At 42.1% G+C, this 17,498-nt stretch overlaps 5 protein-coding genes across 6 annotated transcripts; 3 read left to right on the plus strand and 2 right to left on the minus strand.

The window, feature by feature from the left end:
- The first annotated feature begins 4,329 nt into the window (after nt 1-4,329).
- LEU4_2 (2-isopropylmalate synthase (Alpha-isopropylmalate synthase) (Alpha-IPM synthetase)) lies at nt 4,330-7,468 on the plus strand. Of its 2 annotated transcripts, XM_066121101.1 has the most exons (4): nt 4,330-4,605; nt 4,685-4,829; nt 4,931-6,508; nt 6,587-7,468. In XM_066121101.1, the coding sequence occupies exons 1-4, from the start codon at nt 4,598-4,600 to the stop codon at nt 6,749-6,751; spliced, it is 1,896 nt and encodes a 631-aa protein (XP_065973926.1). In that variant the 5' UTR covers nt 4,330-4,597; the 3' UTR covers nt 6,752-7,468. The 2 variants fall into 2 exon arrangements, with proteins under 2 accessions (XP_065973926.1, XP_065973927.1); XM_066121102.1 differs by having other exon boundaries at nt 4,349-4,605; nt 4,685-6,508.
- A 4,012-nt stretch (nt 7,469-11,480) lies between these two features.
- Nucleotides 11,481-11,934, minus strand: GUA1_10 (GMP synthase (glutamine-hydrolyzing); the record flags this gene model as incomplete). The annotated part of the gene is made up of 2 exons (XM_066121103.1): nt 11,481-11,793; nt 11,870-11,934. 2 exons carry the CDS (start codon nt 11,932-11,934, stop codon nt 11,481-11,483), a joined length of 378 nt encoding a protein of 125 aa, XP_065973928.1.
- Nucleotides 11,935-13,092: 1,158 nt separating this feature from the next.
- Nucleotides 13,093-13,665, minus strand: GUA1_11 (GMP synthase (glutamine-hydrolyzing); the record flags this gene model as incomplete). The annotated part of the gene is made up of 4 exons (XM_066121104.1): nt 13,573-13,665; nt 13,495-13,523; nt 13,311-13,439; nt 13,093-13,235 (listed from the first exon to the last, which is right to left on the minus strand). The coding sequence occupies exons 1-4, from the start codon at nt 13,599-13,601 to the stop codon at nt 13,093-13,095; spliced, it is 330 nt and encodes a 109-aa protein (XP_065973929.1). The 5' UTR covers nt 13,602-13,665.
- Nucleotides 13,666-14,589: 924 nt separating this feature from the next.
- Nucleotides 14,590-15,271, plus strand: SPT23_3 (SPT3 Dosage dependent suppressor of Ty-induced promoter mutations-like protein; the record flags this gene model as incomplete). The annotated part of the gene is made up of 2 exons (XM_066121105.1): nt 14,590-14,697; nt 14,765-15,271. 2 exons carry the CDS (start codon nt 14,590-14,592, stop codon nt 15,269-15,271), a joined length of 615 nt encoding a protein of 204 aa, XP_065973930.1.
- Nucleotides 15,272-15,295: 24 nt separating this feature from the next.
- J3458_017300 (uncharacterized protein) lies at nt 15,296-15,631 on the plus strand (the record flags this gene model as incomplete). The annotated part of the gene is made up of 1 exon (XM_066121106.1): nt 15,296-15,631. One exon carries the CDS (start codon nt 15,296-15,298, stop codon nt 15,629-15,631), a length of 336 nt encoding a protein of 111 aa, XP_065973931.1.
- Between the last annotated feature and the right edge of the window lie 1,867 nt (nt 15,632-17,498).

Below are 17,498 nucleotides of genomic sequence, written 5' to 3' on the forward strand. Positions count from 1 at the left end.
CTTACTTAAAAAGTAAACTTTATATTAATAATATTTTCTTATAAGTTATTATTTACTAAGATATATATAAGAGAAGCTCTCTTATAATTAAGTTATACTTATAAGTATAATAACTCTTATATATACTTAAAAATCTCTTTAAGTTATAAAATTAAGTTTACTTAAAAGTTAATTTAATAATTAATTAATTAAAGTATACTTTAAAGTCTTTTTATAAGTAATACTTAAAGTTTTATATTTACACTTATTAAAGGTATATTATTTTCTTTATTTAAGATTCTTATTACGTTTTAATTATTTTTAATATAATTCCTTATAATTAATATTATATTAAATATTAAAATTACTTAATTTAATTTTAAAGTATTTTTATTTATAAATTTAATAGGTTTCTTTAAAAGGGTTATTAATTTTCTATTATATTATTTAATATTATTAATATTATTAATATAATTATTAATTTTATTTCTTATTAAAGTTATAAGGCTTAAAAGTAATTAATATAAGTCTCTTAATAAAATATTAATCTTCTTAAAAAGTATTTCTTTATATAATTATATTATAATTCTTTTAATTAAATAATTTCCCTTTAATTATATTATTTATACTTACTTATTAATCTTATCTTTAATAAGTTTAATTATTTTTAGCTTAGCTTTATTATTTTAAGTTATAATTTTCCTCTTTTTATTCTTATTCTTAGTATTATTTTAATTATTTTTAAGCTTTACTTACTTATATATATTTACGTTTATTAAAAGGTTAACTTTAAATTTAAAATTATAAGCTTAAGCGCTTTTTATTATATATATTTTAAATATTATAATTATTATAATAAATAAGAGTTTAATTAAAGGTAAATTATAAGAATTACTCTTTTTTAACGCTTACTTAAATATATTAATTTACTTTAACTTCTTTTATAGTATTTTAGTCTCTTTTTATAGCGTATTTTATTTCTTTAATAAGGTATTTTTAAAGTATTTTACTTAATTTAAGTATATATAAATATATATATTTAAAAATAATTTAACTTAAAGTATAATAAGCCTTTTTATATAGCTTTTAATAATAAGAAATTAAAATAAAAGTTATAATAATATAATATATTTTTATACTTTAATATTAATTATAAGAATACGCGTATTTATATTATATTAGGTAAAGCTAAGTATTTAATTATACTTTAAGTAAGGGTATTTCTTAGGGAAATATTTTATATTATTATAATAATAGTATTAAATCTCTTAATATTCTTTTATATAAGTATAATTAATTTTAAAGTAATTATTAATACTATTATTATTTAATTCTTTATTCTTAAATTAAATATAATTAAATTAAATTAATTTTTAATTACTTTATTTAAGCTTATTACTTTCTTAAGATAAGTTCTTTTAATATTATTTAAGTTATTCTTTTAAATTAATTTACCTTTTAACTTACTTAATTAACGTAATTTTTATCTCTTTAAGTTACTTTATAATTTTATTTATTTAATTAAAAGAAGAATTAATAATAAAGTTAAGTTCTTTACTCTCTTTTTAGTTTTTATTTACTTCTTTAATTATAAATTTATTTTAATATAAGCTTTACTTCTTATAATTATTTAAGTTACCTTTAAGAATATCTTCTATTAGTTTATAAATAATTTTTAAGGTATACTTTTAATTTTAAAGTAAGTATTTTAATTTTAATATAATTAAGTTATAATTTATAAGTTTAAGCTTAACTTATATATACTTATTTAACTTACTTTAAAGTATAATATACTCTTTTAAAATAATTTTACTTTATAAATACTCTTTCTTATTTATAAAGCTTATAATTAAATAATTAAGTAAAGCTTTATATAAGATATTTAATTAAGAGATAAATTTTATTTACGTAAAAGATTTAACTTTACTTTATAAGCTTTAATAAAGGTATAACTAATAAAAGGTCTTAAAAATCTCTTTTAAATATTAAATATTAAGACTTTTTAGCTTATTTATTATAATCTTTATTTAATTTTAATTAATTATATTATATTATAAAAGAAGTTTCTTTTTAACTTTATTTTAATTACTAATAATTATAAGAGTTTTAATATATATTCTTTTAAGAGAAGTAATATTATATTTTAATATCTTTATTTACTTTTTCTTTAAAATAATTAAGGTAATTATTTTCTTCTTAAATTTCTTTAAAAAGTTAAAGATATTCTTTTTATTAAAGAGTTTAACTTTAAAGGCTTTTTAAAATATAATTAAAATTTCTTATTTACTTAAAGTTTCTTTAAGAATTTTAATAAATCTCTTAAATTTAAAGCTTATATTAATAAATAAAATAAAGTTTTATTAGCTTATAACTTTAAATAAGTTTTTATTATATATTATAATAAAATTAATTAATCTTAAAACGTTTAGCTTTTTAATTATAAGCTTTTCTTTCTTTAAGTTAAATTCTTAAAGAGAGTATTATTAATAAGAATATAAGTTCTTTTTAATAACTTTTTATTAATTAATAATAAATAAATTAATAAAATCTTTTCTTTTAAATTCTTTTTAATTATTTAATTAATTATATTTAAGAGATATTTATATTAATTTACTTAACTTAAAAATAACCTTTTATATCTCTTTTAAAGATAATTTTATTATAAAAATAATTTTATAGGTTAAAATAATAAACGTTATAACGCTATTTCTTATAATTAGCTATAAGATTATAATTATTAAGAATATTATAAGAAATATTATATTCTTTTAATTAATTAATTAATTCTTTCTCTTTTTAATTCTTTTTTAATTAATTTAAGCTATTTTAATAAAAGTCTTCTTTTTAATTATAAGTCTATTAATATTTAAAGGGTAAGTGTATTCTTATTTTAATTAAAGACCTTTAAAATAACTCTTTATTTTTAGTTTAATTATAGTAATTTTCATTTTATTATAATTTCTTTTTACTTAATTAAATAGTTTAAATTATCTTTATAATTTACTTATAATTTCTTTCTTATTTTTAATTTATTTTATTATAATTATAGTTCTTTTATATTCTTTTAAACGTAAATATTATTAGGCCTTTATACCTATTTAAATTTATTCTTATAATAATTAAAAAGTATCTTTTATAAGAGATTAAATAATTCTTTCTTAATAAAAATATTACTTAAGTAAAACTATTATTTTTATTAGCTTAAACGTAATATATATATACACTTATAACTTTATACGTGGTATTATAATTTAATTACTTTTTAATTTCTATAACTTACTTCTTAAGAATAATAAGATTCTTAAATAAGTAATAAATTAATTTAAATAAAGTAATTAAATACTTTTAAAATACTAGTAATTTTAATTACACGTATTATAAGCTATAACCTTTTATAAGTGTAAATAAGTAATTAAATAACGTAAATAATTTAATTATATAATATAAGCTTATATAAGGCTAATTAAAAGACTTAATAAAACATTAATAAAAGACCTTATAAAATTAATTATAAAGGCTAAACTTATTAAATTAAAGACTTATACGTGTGCTTATTCTCTTATACTAATAACGTAGCTATAATTAAATACACTATTTAACTTCCTTTAACTTATAAGTATAAATGCCGCTATATAATAAATAATAGGTAAAGAGAAATAATTAGAAGATAAAACTTCTTAAAAATTAAAATTAAGAAGTTTATTTCTTTAATATTATTATTATAACTAATAAATATAGTTAAATAAGTATCTAAAGCGCTTAAATAATTAAAAAAATTAGAAAAATTTAACTTAAAAGTATATACTTTAAATAAAACATTAAAAATCACGTTTTTAAGTAATTTAAAGCTTACTTAAAGTAATATTATTAAAAAATTATATAAATTATTCAAGTACCTTATTATTTAATTAAGGGTATTTATTATTATATATCTATATTAAAAATGTATTATAAGGTTTAATAGCGGGGCTATTATACTAAAATTAAAGCGTGGTGGGGTATTAAGCGCCCCAAGTAACATACAGTTAGAGGCAATAAGTATTTGCCCACCCTCATGTACCACGGGCCCGGTCTAACCTAACTAGGCTAGATATTTTCATCTGTTGCTGCAGAAACAGTGGCGTTGAGTGACGTGAGGGTGGGCAAATACTTATTGCCCCCCACTGTAGATGAGCGCCCCGAGCAATTGACGTACACAGTGACATGGTCTACGCAGGGGTCCACATATAACTACTGTGCTTGTCCGACCTATCAAAGACCCCGCGATTAGTCACTCACAGTAATGGCACGACGGCCCCGCGGTCGGAGGTGGAAAAGAAAAATGTTGGAGGGGTCGCGGCGAGCGGCAATCGGCTCCTCCGACTTATGACTCTGAGGTGGGTGACTCAACTCAACAACTTCTTCTATTTGCCCGGCCCAACCGCATCCTGCTGCGAATCTGACAAATACTTCTTTCCTCTTTTTCCTTGGGATCTACGTCTTCTTCCAGTCCAACGTCTTGACCTGCATTCTTCTGCTTGCCCGTACGGCTCTCGCCACTCCCCGCAGTCGCAGCCTAACACGCAAATCCCAAGTACCATCGCAACCACTCCCAACTTGCGCTTACACTTCTTTTAAGATGCCCATGTACGTTATTCGGACCTCTTGTTGCATTGTCTTACTGTATACCAGAGATCACACTGACCCTGTGCCAACCGACACCTAGGCTCAAGGAACCCTGGAAGAAATACAAGCCCTTTCCTCCTCTCAACTTACCCGATCGCCAGTGGCCCTCCAAAACGATTGACAAGGCCCCCCGATGGCTGGAAACTAGTCTCAGAGATGGAAACCAGAGCAACCCAGACCCAATGGTACGTACTCCCCGCGTTGTCAGTACTTGGAGAGTGCTCCGCACCTAGCGTCTCGGCCATGTGCTTGGGCGGCCGGCTGATGATCCTGTTACGAATAACAGAACGGGGAGGAGAAATGGCGTTTCTTCAAGATGCTCTGCGATATAGGTTTCAAGGAAATTGAAGTTTCCTTCCCTTCCGCCTCTCAGACCGATTTCGACTTCACGAGACGCCTGGTTGAGACTCCCGGGGCCATTCCAGACGATGTTGCTATCCAGGTGCTGTCGCCCTGTCGACCTGACCTGATCAAGCGCACGGTTGAGGCAGTTACGGGTGCGAAGAACGCCATTATTCACATCTATCTTGCTACGAGCGAGTGCTTTCGGAGAATCGTCTTTAATTACTCTGAAGAGGACACTCTTGAGCTCGCTGTGCGTTGCGCCAAGGTCGTCAGGTCCCTGACGAAAGACGACCCCTCTCAATCAGGCACCAACTGGCAGTTCGAGTTTAGTCCCGAGTGTTTCTCTGATACCTCGCCCGAGTTTGCCGTCAAGGTCTGCAACGCTGTCAAGGAGGCTTGGGGCCCTACAATTGAAACACCTATGATCGTGAATCTGCCAGCTACGGTCGAGAACGCGACCTGCAACGTGTTCGCTGATCAAGTTGAATACTTTTGCAGGAATATATCGGAACGCGAAAAGGTCTGCGTTAGCGTGCATAACCACAACGATAGGGGTACCGCGGCTGCAGCCGCCGAGTTGGCTCAGATGGCCGGTGCTGACCGTGTGGAGGGATGTCTCTTTGGAAACGGCGAGCGTACCGGCAATGTCGACCTGGTTACCTTGGCCCTGAACCTGTATACCCAAGGAGTTCCCTGTAACTTGGACTTCTCGAACCTGAACCAAATTATTGACGTGGTCGAGAACTGTAACAAGATTCCCGTCCATCCTCGCGCTCCATATGCCGGCTCCCTGGTGGTGTGTGCCTTCTCGGGAAGCCACCAAGACGCCATATCAAAATCGATGCACAATCGCCGACGCGAGGGCAAAACCTATGAGGACCACTGGGAAGTTGCATATCTGCCACTGGATCCAGAGGACATTGGCCGCACCTACGAGGCTATTATCCGCGTCAACTCCCAGAGCGGCAAGGGTGGCGCTGCCTGGATCATCCTACGCAAGCTTCACCTGGATATCCCTCGCGGTCTGCAAGTTGCGTTTTCCAAGGTTGTTCAAAAGCAGGCCGATAATCTTGGCCGTGAGCTTCTGGCCGAGGAAATCACGGAACTTTTCGAGAAGACGTACTACCTTTACGAGAACCCTCGGTTTTCCCTTGTCGATTACTCAATCACCCCTGACCGCTCGCAGTCCCCTGCGCCGCCTTCGCCGGGCAAGACACAGGATACTAAAAATTTAATGCGTGTCTTTGAGGGCGTCATCTCAGTCGACGGTAAGGAGATTAAGCTCCGTGGACGGGGCAACGGCCCCATCTCTAGCATGGCGAATGCCCTCAAGGATATTGGCATTGACCTGGACGTCAATGATTACAAGGAACATGCGATTGGAGAGGGTCGTGGCGTTAAGGCTGCATCATATATTGAGTGCAAGATTGGAAACACCAAGGAGACGGTGTGGGGAATCGGCATTCATGCGGATGTGGTTCAGAGCTCCCTGATTGCGCTGTTGAGCGCTGCTACCAATGTAAGCTGCTACGCAATGTCGTCGGGCGCGACTTGTTCTCTCCTGGTTTCAAAAGATCTCACTGACACGTATCTGTAGTTTATCACGAGCAGACCTGGAAGCCCTATTCTCAGGCCGATTGCGTCTCGACCGAAGACGCCGAGCCCCAAAGATGCTAATGGTGCAGCCAAAGAATCTGCTGGTGTTTCTCAGGAGGCTTCTAGTGTGGTTTCTGTCCTGGAGGACAAGGCGAACGACATGTAGAGTAGGATCTGGGGTCATGCTGGAGGGTGACGCGTTCACCGTCTCTTATTTCTGGCTCTTGGCTGTGGTTGTGTGCGAAACAGGGGGCTCTTGGGGATTTCGGTAAAAAAAGCAAAAGCATCCAGAGGCGAAGGTCTCGCAAGGGAGAATGTCGGGGCAATAGGCACTTGTATCCAACCTACTGCACCTTTAAAGGCGAGCTTCTTGATGAACAGAGATTTTGTTGGTCGGGTATATTCTGTCAGAAAATGTAATATATATTCTGGTCCGAGTGCTCAAAGCGTAGACGCTTGTAGAAGACGCAAAAATGCGCTCCAGCACGCCAGGCGGCCTTCGCTGCGCAGGGCCTTCACGACAGAGGGTAAGAATGCATGCGAAACGCCAATCCCTGTTCAACGCGTGAGTTGCGTTTCATTGAATGAAAATGAATGGCTTTACGGGTCAAGATTGGCCCTAGTCATGACGAGCGAAAGGAGCCAAAACCTCCACACAATTGTTCGTGCTTAATCCCGTCTATGGCGGAACTCGCCGAGATGGCCTTGTCTTGGACCGGCCAGTACTCACCATGGTACAGGATCCGCGTGGGCTTCTACTAGCGACGTGAGAGCGAAGCATCCTGTAGAGTATATTCTGACAGTCGGGCCTTGAGGCATGCAGGAACATCCGCATTTTGGCCATGAAGAACCGACGATGCTAAAGCAAGAATTTCCATGTCCCTCTGGAAGATCTGAAAAGTATTCAAATGGTTTAAGAAAGGGTGATGCCTTGATTGTCTATGGCACCTGTAGATGGTCAGGTCGCAAATAGCCCATGAATAGCGGCAGGTGCCCGGTCCTTTGACTTGTAGTTTGGGGGTATTGCTTGGGGCGCTCATCCATTTTGTCAATGGATAGGATAAAATCGATACACTCTTTGCCAGCTACCTCCACTGGCATATCCTGGGGTGATGCTAAACCAGCTAACGTACTGGTTGACGAAAAATGGATTGTTGACTTTGGTGGTGGACACGCTGAAGGCTGGGTACCAAAGGAGCTAGCAGACACAATTAAAGGTGATTTCGTGGGCCTTGGAAACATAAAACAGTTTATCCAGAATCCTGAAAGCATGTCATTTCAGTAGAGTAATGCAGTAATGGCGGGGCCGGCATGATGTAGTATGATGTCAACGGTATCTGTTGTATTCTATTCCATGTTCTTCCTCAAAATAGTGGTGGGTTGACACCCTTTACTGTCGAAGCCGCCTAAAGCGGCGGCAGTTCCCGCCAAATTCGGCGGTGTGAACAGCGCCTCCCGCATCCTGTCTGTGTTTTTATCATCGACGGGATTCGATGCAGACGACCATGAACATACAGTCTGTGCCAGGAGACGGATCCAACTAGTCACAGGCAGCCGCGCCTCCGGTGTTACCTCGCAACCCTCCGCTGCTCGGCAACAAATCCGACACGTTCAGGACATTGCCACTAGCCTGACGGGTAACATTGTGAATGCTGAGAAACTGGCATGAAACGATCAAAATTCTTCCGACTCTTTTGAGGGCCTCGAGAATAAAACTCTGCCATCTGCTTATCAAGTCACAGAAGCGTCGATAGAATGTCGGGCTTAGAGGCGCCCTCAAGAACGCAGCCCAGCTTCCAGCCGAGATTGTACGCGTCTTGCATAGATGCGTTCATGCCTTGGCCCATTGTAGGCGTGCGAGTGTGGGCGTCTTCTCCAGCAAGAAAGACCCTGCATGTATCGACATGTTTCTCCTAATGAATGAGCAAAAATTTGCTATTGAGGACCTATGATTGCCTTTTGCCAGAGTCAAATGCCGAGGCCAGATCTTGTCCAACCCACAGCAATCAGTACAATTATTGATATTATTCGAGTTTCTTGCAGTGAATACTTGAGTAACCTATAAACAGAAGCCCAATCGCAAACTTTAAAGTTGAGCTGATGAGGCTTGAACACGGGCTGAGCATTTGCAAGTGTAGCTTCGGCGGTAAAGCCGGATGGGTGATCCCATGGCTACCATGCGTTGACTCGTCTAGCTAGACAAAGAGCCCGACGAGGCGATTCTCCCTTGAGACAGTCATGACGCTTCCGCACTCGGAATATATTACACACGTTTGTCTAATGTCCGCTGTCAAGGTTGGAGTGACGGGAAGTCTTCTTATCCTTGTCAAACAGCCTACGGAAATCAGTCAAAGGGATAATACCCATTACCCCAGAATCTTCTCCGTTCTTTGCCCCCTCTGCGGGGGGAGCCAAGCTTTAAGTACTTCTCAGAATGTGTCCAGACACGAATGGAGTACTCTTCTCTATCGTATCCAATCAAAATGAGACTGACGTCACCACGTCCTTCCCTGCCGCGTGAAGGGACGGTTAGCACCGCAGTCACACCTTCTCGGTTCTGACTGGTTAAGTACCCACTTTTCGGAAAAAGTGTTAGGTACGGAGTGACTGGCCCGTGGTCCGTGGTCCTCATATAAGACCGCATTTGAATGCCAGGTTGCTCTCTGACCCAGAATGGGCGCCGTCGCAGCCGACCATGTTTTCTACGATATTAGTTATTTTCCTGAGAATCAAAAAGCTACAATCACTAAGAATACTACCTTTTTTCGAGCCATCTCCCCCCGGGCGTGCTATACCCGTGAGGGTCAACTTGACTTGAGCACTCGGAATCTCGCACAGACTCATCAAGATGGAAGGTGAGGCGGGCGTAGTGTTTCGCTGGATAGTTATTTTCCCCTTGGACTGGATATACCGTAGCAAGACCTCTATTGCGCCTTGGTTAAGCCCAATCTAGGCGAAGCGGATTGGGCATCTTGATTTCTCGCCCTCTGAGATCGCTGCATCTGGGCAGGATTGTCGGGGTTCGGATTCTGAGTTTCGGATATGCAATTTGGTACATGGCACTTACCCAAGAGCAAATCTCGGTTGCACCGCTTCCTGCTGATATTATTTCTTGCGCGAACCCAAAACTGTAAAATCTCTAGTTTCCTGGACTGCAACCCATCAGCCTGACCAGTCGGTACTCTTGCCGCCTCGTCGTCAAGGATGCGAGCCTTGATATCGAATGGCTAGCCCGCTGCCCAACAGGCCATAGTCAGTCCGGGCGGGCCAGTCCCGACTATTAGGAGATTGACAGAGTCATCGCGGCCCATTGTTTGTTCTTCAATTGAAACGGGGGAAATAGTGCAAATCTAGTGTTATCCCACGCTTTATGGCCGTTTGTCTGTAAGCAGCCTGATCCGTTATATATGTCGAAGCACAGAAGTTGAAAATTGATGACGTCGTCAATCCTAAACTTCTGATCAGGCCCTTCCGTTAATAAAAGGGGACACTTAGCCTGACCCGGGACAGCCCTCCGACGCGCTAAAAGTTGGTGTGCTGACATGCCCGCATCATCTTGTCACTATGAGTGCAATACGATATTTGCGTAACAACCCTAACCCTAAGCCACTTACCCTGTGTTACACGGCCAAAGCTCAACAACCTCACCGCCCAACAAAGGGGCATCGCCGATGCAGGTCCTGGAGGTTACACAGACTGAATTCATGACCCGTTGGGGGCCTGAGACATGGCTGTTCTTTTCATGGATATATAGTGGTCACTTGCCCCTTCCCTTCCCTTAGAAATCAAGGACCTTTGACATCCTACAAGGTTATTACTGAATAGAGTCATTCCGCTCCGAGTCCTTACTATCGAGCCTTGTCACAGTGTGCGCCAGTAGATATTGACCATTCCGATAGCTCATCGGAAGTGGATTCAAGTTCTTCTTCTTCAGGCAGAGATCCTCTTCGCTTTGTTGGAGCATTTCCCGGGTCTTCTTAGATGTTGAATGGCACAATAGACTGGCCGATACGACGGATTCTGCTGTTTGACTTGAGGCCGTAACAGGGTCTGAAAGTTTTGCGCCGACTGGAGAGGTCCTTTCGTCGGCTGTATGAGCCTCCGAAATTTCCTCAGTCTGGCTGTTAGATGAGCAGAGGGTGAGCTTTGGGGGTCCCGTTACTCGGACTATTCCGAAGGGTTATAACGAGATGAAGGGGCCTGCATGGGAGAGATGAGACCAACTTGCGTATCCAGTGGTCGAAACTGATGGGAAATGGCGTTTTCCGCATGATTTCTACATTCGAAAACTTGCCGAGCTGACCGCCTTTTAAAGCGCGAAGAGACAATGATTCTTAAACAAAACCTTCATCACAACTAACCGACTCCTGTTTCCAGATTAGGGTAGCCTTTTTTGTGGATTATATCAACAATAGTTTGCCGGCTCGACTTCAGCTCAGCTATACTCAGGGCCGCTCAGGTTCATTCTGCCACCGCTGTAATCCAAGAACTAGGCCGCCTAAGCACAGCAAGAAACCGACCAGCTTATAGGCTATCTTATTAAAGTCCTATTAAAAGGCTATTCTAAGAGGCTATACAATTACTCCAGTTCGATTGTGCCTATTATCCTCCGTCAGAATTATAATGCGTCAAGTAAAAGCAAGGGGCATAGAAGGGGCACTCACCTGGAGGCTTCGATGTGGTGTCCGTATACGACCCTCGCAATGCCGTCCACTTCGTTGACAATCCGCCTGCTAATAGCCTTCAAAAGACTCCACTTAATTCGTATGGCTCAGCGCTCATCATATCCAGGCTGGTCACGGCTCGCAGAATGCAGATGTAGCCGTAAACCCTGGCATCTCCCTGTACACCGACGGCTAGGCCACAAATGCAAGTTAGAAATCGCCTCAAGTACGTCAGTGCAAGAGCAAGAGGGAGTTTACCTCTGTTCGTATCAAGTGCGGCATAGGCTTGGGTGACCTAAACTTTCTCGTTAGGAAGCCTCTTTCGGACGGCTGGGTTTGGTCGCGTCGAACCTCATTATAGATCCCGGCCTCTCGGATCATGGAGATGAAGATGTGATCCGCCTTGCGCACAATGTCGACTCGCTCACGGGTGACCTCGCCGATGATCCTGATCCCCAGACCGGGTCCCGGGAAGGGGTGTCTGCTAATGAGCTCCTCATGGATCTGCAATTGCCGACCGAACGCCCGCACTTCGTCCTTGAACCTATTGGACCCATGTTAGCACGACAAGTAATCACCCTCACTGTTAAAGTCCGTATACAGGACCGAGGGTAGCGTACAGCTCTCGAAGCGGCTCAAGCAGCTTCAGCTGCGCCTCCTGTTGTTTTATGTTAGCCTCTTTCATCACCAAATATCTCATAGTTCAACTTACGGCCGTTCTGCATACGAGCAGGGAGCCCTCCCGCATGTGTGATGAGCTAAACGAACCTTGTTAGTAGAGGCATTCCGCTTGAAGGCGGATGGGAATTGGGAGGTAAGTCCAATGTGGCGAGGGAGTTTAGAGTCTGACCCTTGATTAAGGTACAGCTCCAACCTTGGCAGACGGCTTGGAAGCCTCGCCGTTACACACACCCAAAAGGGGGAAACAAGGAATGATCAACAGCTGAAAGACGTACACTTAATTGTAGAACTGGCGGCTCCCTTGAAACTTAAGCTCTCCACAATATCCGCTGGACGAGGTTAGTAATCCCGATCTCTGGTGAGCAGGGTGGAGTACTGACCATATAGTGTCCCCTGAAGGAACCACTCAACCTTTCCGGCACGAGGCGTGTTCTCTGCCTCTTTCTCAATACTGGATACAGGGTTAGGTCAAGTTCTGCGCGGTTTAACATGTCATGGGGCGCGCGCGAGCTTACCGGAGTGCCTCAATCTCGAAGAGGTCAATGACTTTCTGAGTCAATACGATAGGCTTGCCAGCTTTTAAGGGGTTGACTCACAAGTCCCGCCGATAATCTTCCTCTTGGCTTCAGGCTCCGTGACCCCTGCAAGGCGGGTCAAGGAAAAGCTGGGATCCATCCACCACCGTGAGATTGATTCCTAGGTGCTTGTCTAAAGTCTCTTTGACTTGCTCGCATTCGTTCAGACGCATCAGACCTAATGGGACATTTAGAACATCACTAGTAATTGGTGGGCATGTCCTACAGCGACGTCATCGTACCCGTGTCAACAAGAATGGCGTGAAATCGGTCTCCAATAGCTTCCTTCATCAGCTTGGCAGCCACGCTGCTGTCCACTCCCCCCGAAACCGCCCCAATCTGTGGATTTATTAGCAGTCCAATTTTGTCGCTGGGGCAAACAGAAACACATACAACCTGGGCGTTATCGCCACCAACTTTCGAATCCGAATAATCTCCTTTTCCGAGAAGTTATCCATTTTCCACTCTGCTTGAGCGCCGCAGATCTAAGAGCGAAGTTAGCAAGAATATCAGTCCCCCGCTCTGTGTGCGAGATCTCGGGGTGGAACTGGATGCCTATTATCCATACTTGTCAGCAAGCTCTAGAATCAGCCTGGCCTAGCGAGGACACACATACCAAAAATCGGCATAGACCTATGGGCAATGCCGGCAAACTCGCTGTCCTTAGTGGTGGCAATGGTCTCAAAGCCGTCGGGTAGATGAACAACCTTGTCGAAATGACTCATCACAACTACAGAAAGAGAATGTCAGATACGCATCAGATGGAGCTGGACGAGGAGGATCTGCATAAAGGAAGTGAACGAACCGTTCAAGGAGTCTCCTAGTCCCTCGAAGAGCCGATCGGCGTGGCTACCAAGCTTTCGGATAGCCATCGAGGTTTCCCCGTACTCACGGTTCTGGCCGGGTGCTACACTGCTTGGATCTACACGCCACGCTGGAACAATACTATCAGCTCATCATCGCATAGAATCAAACGAGGGCGAGAGTACCAATCAGTTGATTGCCGAAGCAGATGCCTCTATGACATGTTAGCGACCTTTCCATCGTGTCCTTGGTGTATAACGTACAGCACGGGGACACCAAGCTCAAACACCATCGGATCCACGCTTGGGGCGTCGGGGGAATACACGCTAGATGGTCCCCCGCTTAAGATGATCCCATCGGTTTTCCAAGCAAGATCTTTGAGCTTTTGAGTACAAGGCAGCATCTCAGAGTACACCCCAAGAGACCTAAGCCGTCTCAAGATGAGCTTTGGAATTATTAGTGCTTGATTACCAGAGTAGAAGTAATAGTATTCAAGTGAAACGAACATGACTGGTCTGAGATCCTAAATCCAAGACGAGGACGGTCTTGATAAAGCAATAATAGTCAGCTCAGAGGGTATTAGATAGTGAACACGGACTTCTTCGAGCTTACGTCGAAGGTAGTATGCGCGGGCGCCGCTTCACCCGTGTCGCTCATTGTGCAAATGATGTTTCCACCTAAAAGGTCCAAGAAGAGAAGAATAAGGCTCTATGCAAATACACGAACCGTAGACGAGCGAGGAACATCGTGGCCAGGGAAAAATTTTGATGCGTAACCTTCGGGGGCTGACTAATCTACCCCCACCACGATTCTCCACTGTACCACAAACTCGGAAGCCCCAAGCACTCACGAGATTGACAAAATAACCAGGACCGAAAGAGGGTATTGGCTTGCGAATTGTAAAGTGAAACCCTTGAAAGTGATGCCAAAATATGGCGTTTTTTAAGACGAATTAGTTGATATTATTGTCTTACAATTCGAACGAGAAATGCGCCTATATTGGCCTTTCTTGCACCAATGATGCTGTATTTAGGTGTGTAAGAGAGGGATTAGTCCTGGGAGTGGGCCCACACCATGTACTTCGTACTAAAGGGCTAATCGCACGCTTATGTAGATAGAAAGATGATCATGTGACATGTCATCTCTGCCTCCAAGTGTGACACGGTTGCATCTGCCACCTCACACTATTTCCAGGCCCAAGTTTCTCGCTCGATGGAGCCTCGAACGATCCTCGAACACGCTTGAACACCAAGTCAGCTTGGTTTGTTCAAGTGCCCACGATGCAAGTAGGGTTGAAGAAGAAGGCATTGGAGAGAGCCGCTACTGCGCCACACGACTACCTGCCAGATCTCGACGAAGGAAAATTTTCGCCGCAAAACGGCGGAGACGTCCGTATTTGCACTAGTTGCATTCAGAGATAACGAAAGCGAGCTGCACGAAATGAGGTTCAAATAGTCCGAGGAAGAAGACACCTGGAGCCAAGACGAGGAACGACGTGTCATTGTCTTAATACGCGGGAAAGTCGAGGACTGGCAACCCTCGAATGACTTCTTGGATCCCAGCAGACGCCCTGGTGCAGTCATTCCCCCTAGCGATATGCAAATCGATGCTCCCATGCGAATTGCATGCTATCGCAGGCATCACGGCGAAAAGATGGGCTTCAATAATATTACCATTGAAGACTTTCAGGGCCGCGTTGTCGCACAAGCCATGTCAAATCCAATCATGATAACTGATGATAACAAGGTCCACCTAATAGTCCAAGTGTCGCATCCGCAAGTGTCGGAAACAGTCACTTCGACTACAACCCCTCTTAGACTTCCTCAGGCCATGAATGGTAATGATGGCGTGCCAAGCATATCGCAGAGCCATGGGACTTCCACTGAGATACCAGAAAGACTTGTATATATGGTGTCGAGATTACAAGCAAATGGGCCAGTACTGTGTTTCATCAGGAGGTAAAAGAGGGGAATAGACTAAAAAGAGATGATGGCTTATATCGATTGGGATACCGCAGAAGATCGACGTGACGAAGAGGAGGTCAAGTGGCGGATTGGTCGTGATGCCAAGGAAGCCAGCAGACGTGGTACAAGGCAGGTGTGGCAGCGGTTATCGGGGTCAACAACAGCAGCAACAGCAGCAGCAGAGACGACATTTGAACCAATACTATTTGCAGCAGCAATAATGGCACCAGCGGCCAGAGAGGCAGCGTCTGGTCAGTTTCACGCAGCTGCAAGTCGGATAGAGCCGGGTCTGACGGCGGCAGTCCAAGCACTGGAGGACCACACAGAAGCGGCAGTTGTGTATGTGGAGAAGGGGTGAACAAAAGTAGTCAGCGGGGCGCGCAATATTAAATGCACGCTCGGGCGCCTCTGTATTGGCCGCCGTTGGAAACAATCATCATGGCGAGCCATGGTCGGGACTCTGGAGCTGCGCGGGAATCCTTGAAAGAAACACTTTGGCAGAGCATTCAGTGGCTTTTGGCGTCGTAGCCATCTAGTCACCCCAACGCCAGAACTGTCTTCACCAATGAAGTTGCAGACAACGAGGCTGTCAAACGCCATTTTCTTAGAGCGACACGGGCAAATTCCAAACCCCTTGGCATCCCCCAGCATCACAAGTCCGGATCATCCGGACTAGGGAATATTCAACAAACGAATGTTTAAAACACATACTTATGGGTGCGACACGTGGCAGTCGTGCCGGCCATGCGATATTTGCCCATGGACAGAGCGTCTCACCGCTTCACCGTGTTCAATTCCGTCCGATTGCAAGGGGTCGATTTTGACAAACGAAATCCACAATGAAATATCAGGGCGAAGGCTCGTCTATGTTGTCTTGCTATGCCTGTAAAGGGTGCGAAAAAAACCCCGTCGCTCACATCCCAGAGCCTCGAAATACATGCTAATGCTGTCTTATTTTGACACGACAGGAGGAAAGTAAGATGGTTTGTCATGCACGTGTCATTGGCCGCCTCATGCTAGAGTCTAACTAGAAGTATAGCGATCGCGTACTTCCTACCTGCTTACTCTGTGCGAAACATGGAAGGACATGCGAGTATCCAACCAAGCGAATTGGGCGGAAAATAGGTCATTGTGAAACTATACACGGCCGGTGTCAGATACCTAACTGACATTGTTTAGTGGATCGACTGAAGAAAGAACGTGAGCGACACAAGATTTCTGCTTCAAATACTCCATCCCTTGATGCTCTGTCACCCACCGTAGATGCAACTGGATCGAATGTTACAAGCGTCTCTCGGGGAGTCAGCCCCAGATCGGATTATCCTGACCTCGCCGGCACATTGACCAGTCGAGGAGCTCACGAGACGAGCTGGCCTAGTGAGCATGATGAAGCAACATGCCCGTGCTTGAACCGTTGCTCGGATGGCTTTGAAGGTAGTCATGAAGGCGTGTCTAGTGCCCCGACGTTTTCCCAAATCATGGACCTCTCGAAGGGGAAGCAGACTAGGTCACAGACCCCTCCTTCACAGCATGGCAGTCCCGATTCAGCAACACAGGGTCCCGAAATAACAAATGACGGGGTGTGCAGGGGCTTGCAGATATCCAGAGAGCTCTACACGAGTTTGTGAGTCATATAATCTTGCTTGAGATTCATGAAATGAAAGAGTTTTGTTCAAAAAACCCTCGTTATCGCCAATCCCGCCAACCCACCACCCCCAAAATGGGGTTACTGACAAGAAGAGCAGGATGAAATCATATTTCGATAACATGACATCTTTCACACTCTTTAAACCGAATGGCATCGAGGCAAAGTTCCTTTATATGCGGTCCCAGATAGAAGCTGAGGCGTTGGTGGCGGCAATGTTTACATTCTCGGCAAGATTCCACTCTGCTTGCAAAGACCCAACAGGGTCCCGACGTGTCCACCACCTTCCTACTTTGCAGATATCGCCTCGAAACAACTAAGAAGTGCCTTGGACTCGTACGAGATCGACCCCCCCCGCCTTTAATCTTCTACAGGCCTCAGTCCTTGATGCGTTCTATCACATCACGAGGAATGTGCGATCCAAGTCTTGGACCGTTCTAGGAAAGGCTATTAGACTAGCATACGACATGAAACTCCACTTGGTTGACGTGCATTCTGGTCCAGATTCGAATATGGGCAACATCGCCACAGATGTCGCACTCTGGTCAATGCTAGAGGAACGACGCAGGGCCTGGTGGGC

This window comes from Metarhizium acridum (genome assembly GCF_019434415.1).
Source record: "Metarhizium acridum strain ARSEF 324 chromosome Unknown scaffold_421, whole genome shotgun sequence".
NCBI classification, from domain to species: domain Eukaryota; kingdom Fungi; phylum Ascomycota; class Sordariomycetes; order Hypocreales; family Clavicipitaceae; genus Metarhizium; species Metarhizium acridum.

Coding starts and splice junctions, on each gene's coding strand:
- LEU4_2 (XM_066121101.1), top strand. Junction 4,830..4,930: donor AGAGCAACCCAGACCCAATG/GTACGTACTCCC, acceptor TACGAATAACAG/AACGGGGAGGAGAAATGGCG. Junction 6,509..6,586: donor TGTTGAGCGCTGCTACCAAT/GTAAGCTGCTAC, acceptor ACGTATCTGTAG/TTTATCACGAGCAGACCTGG.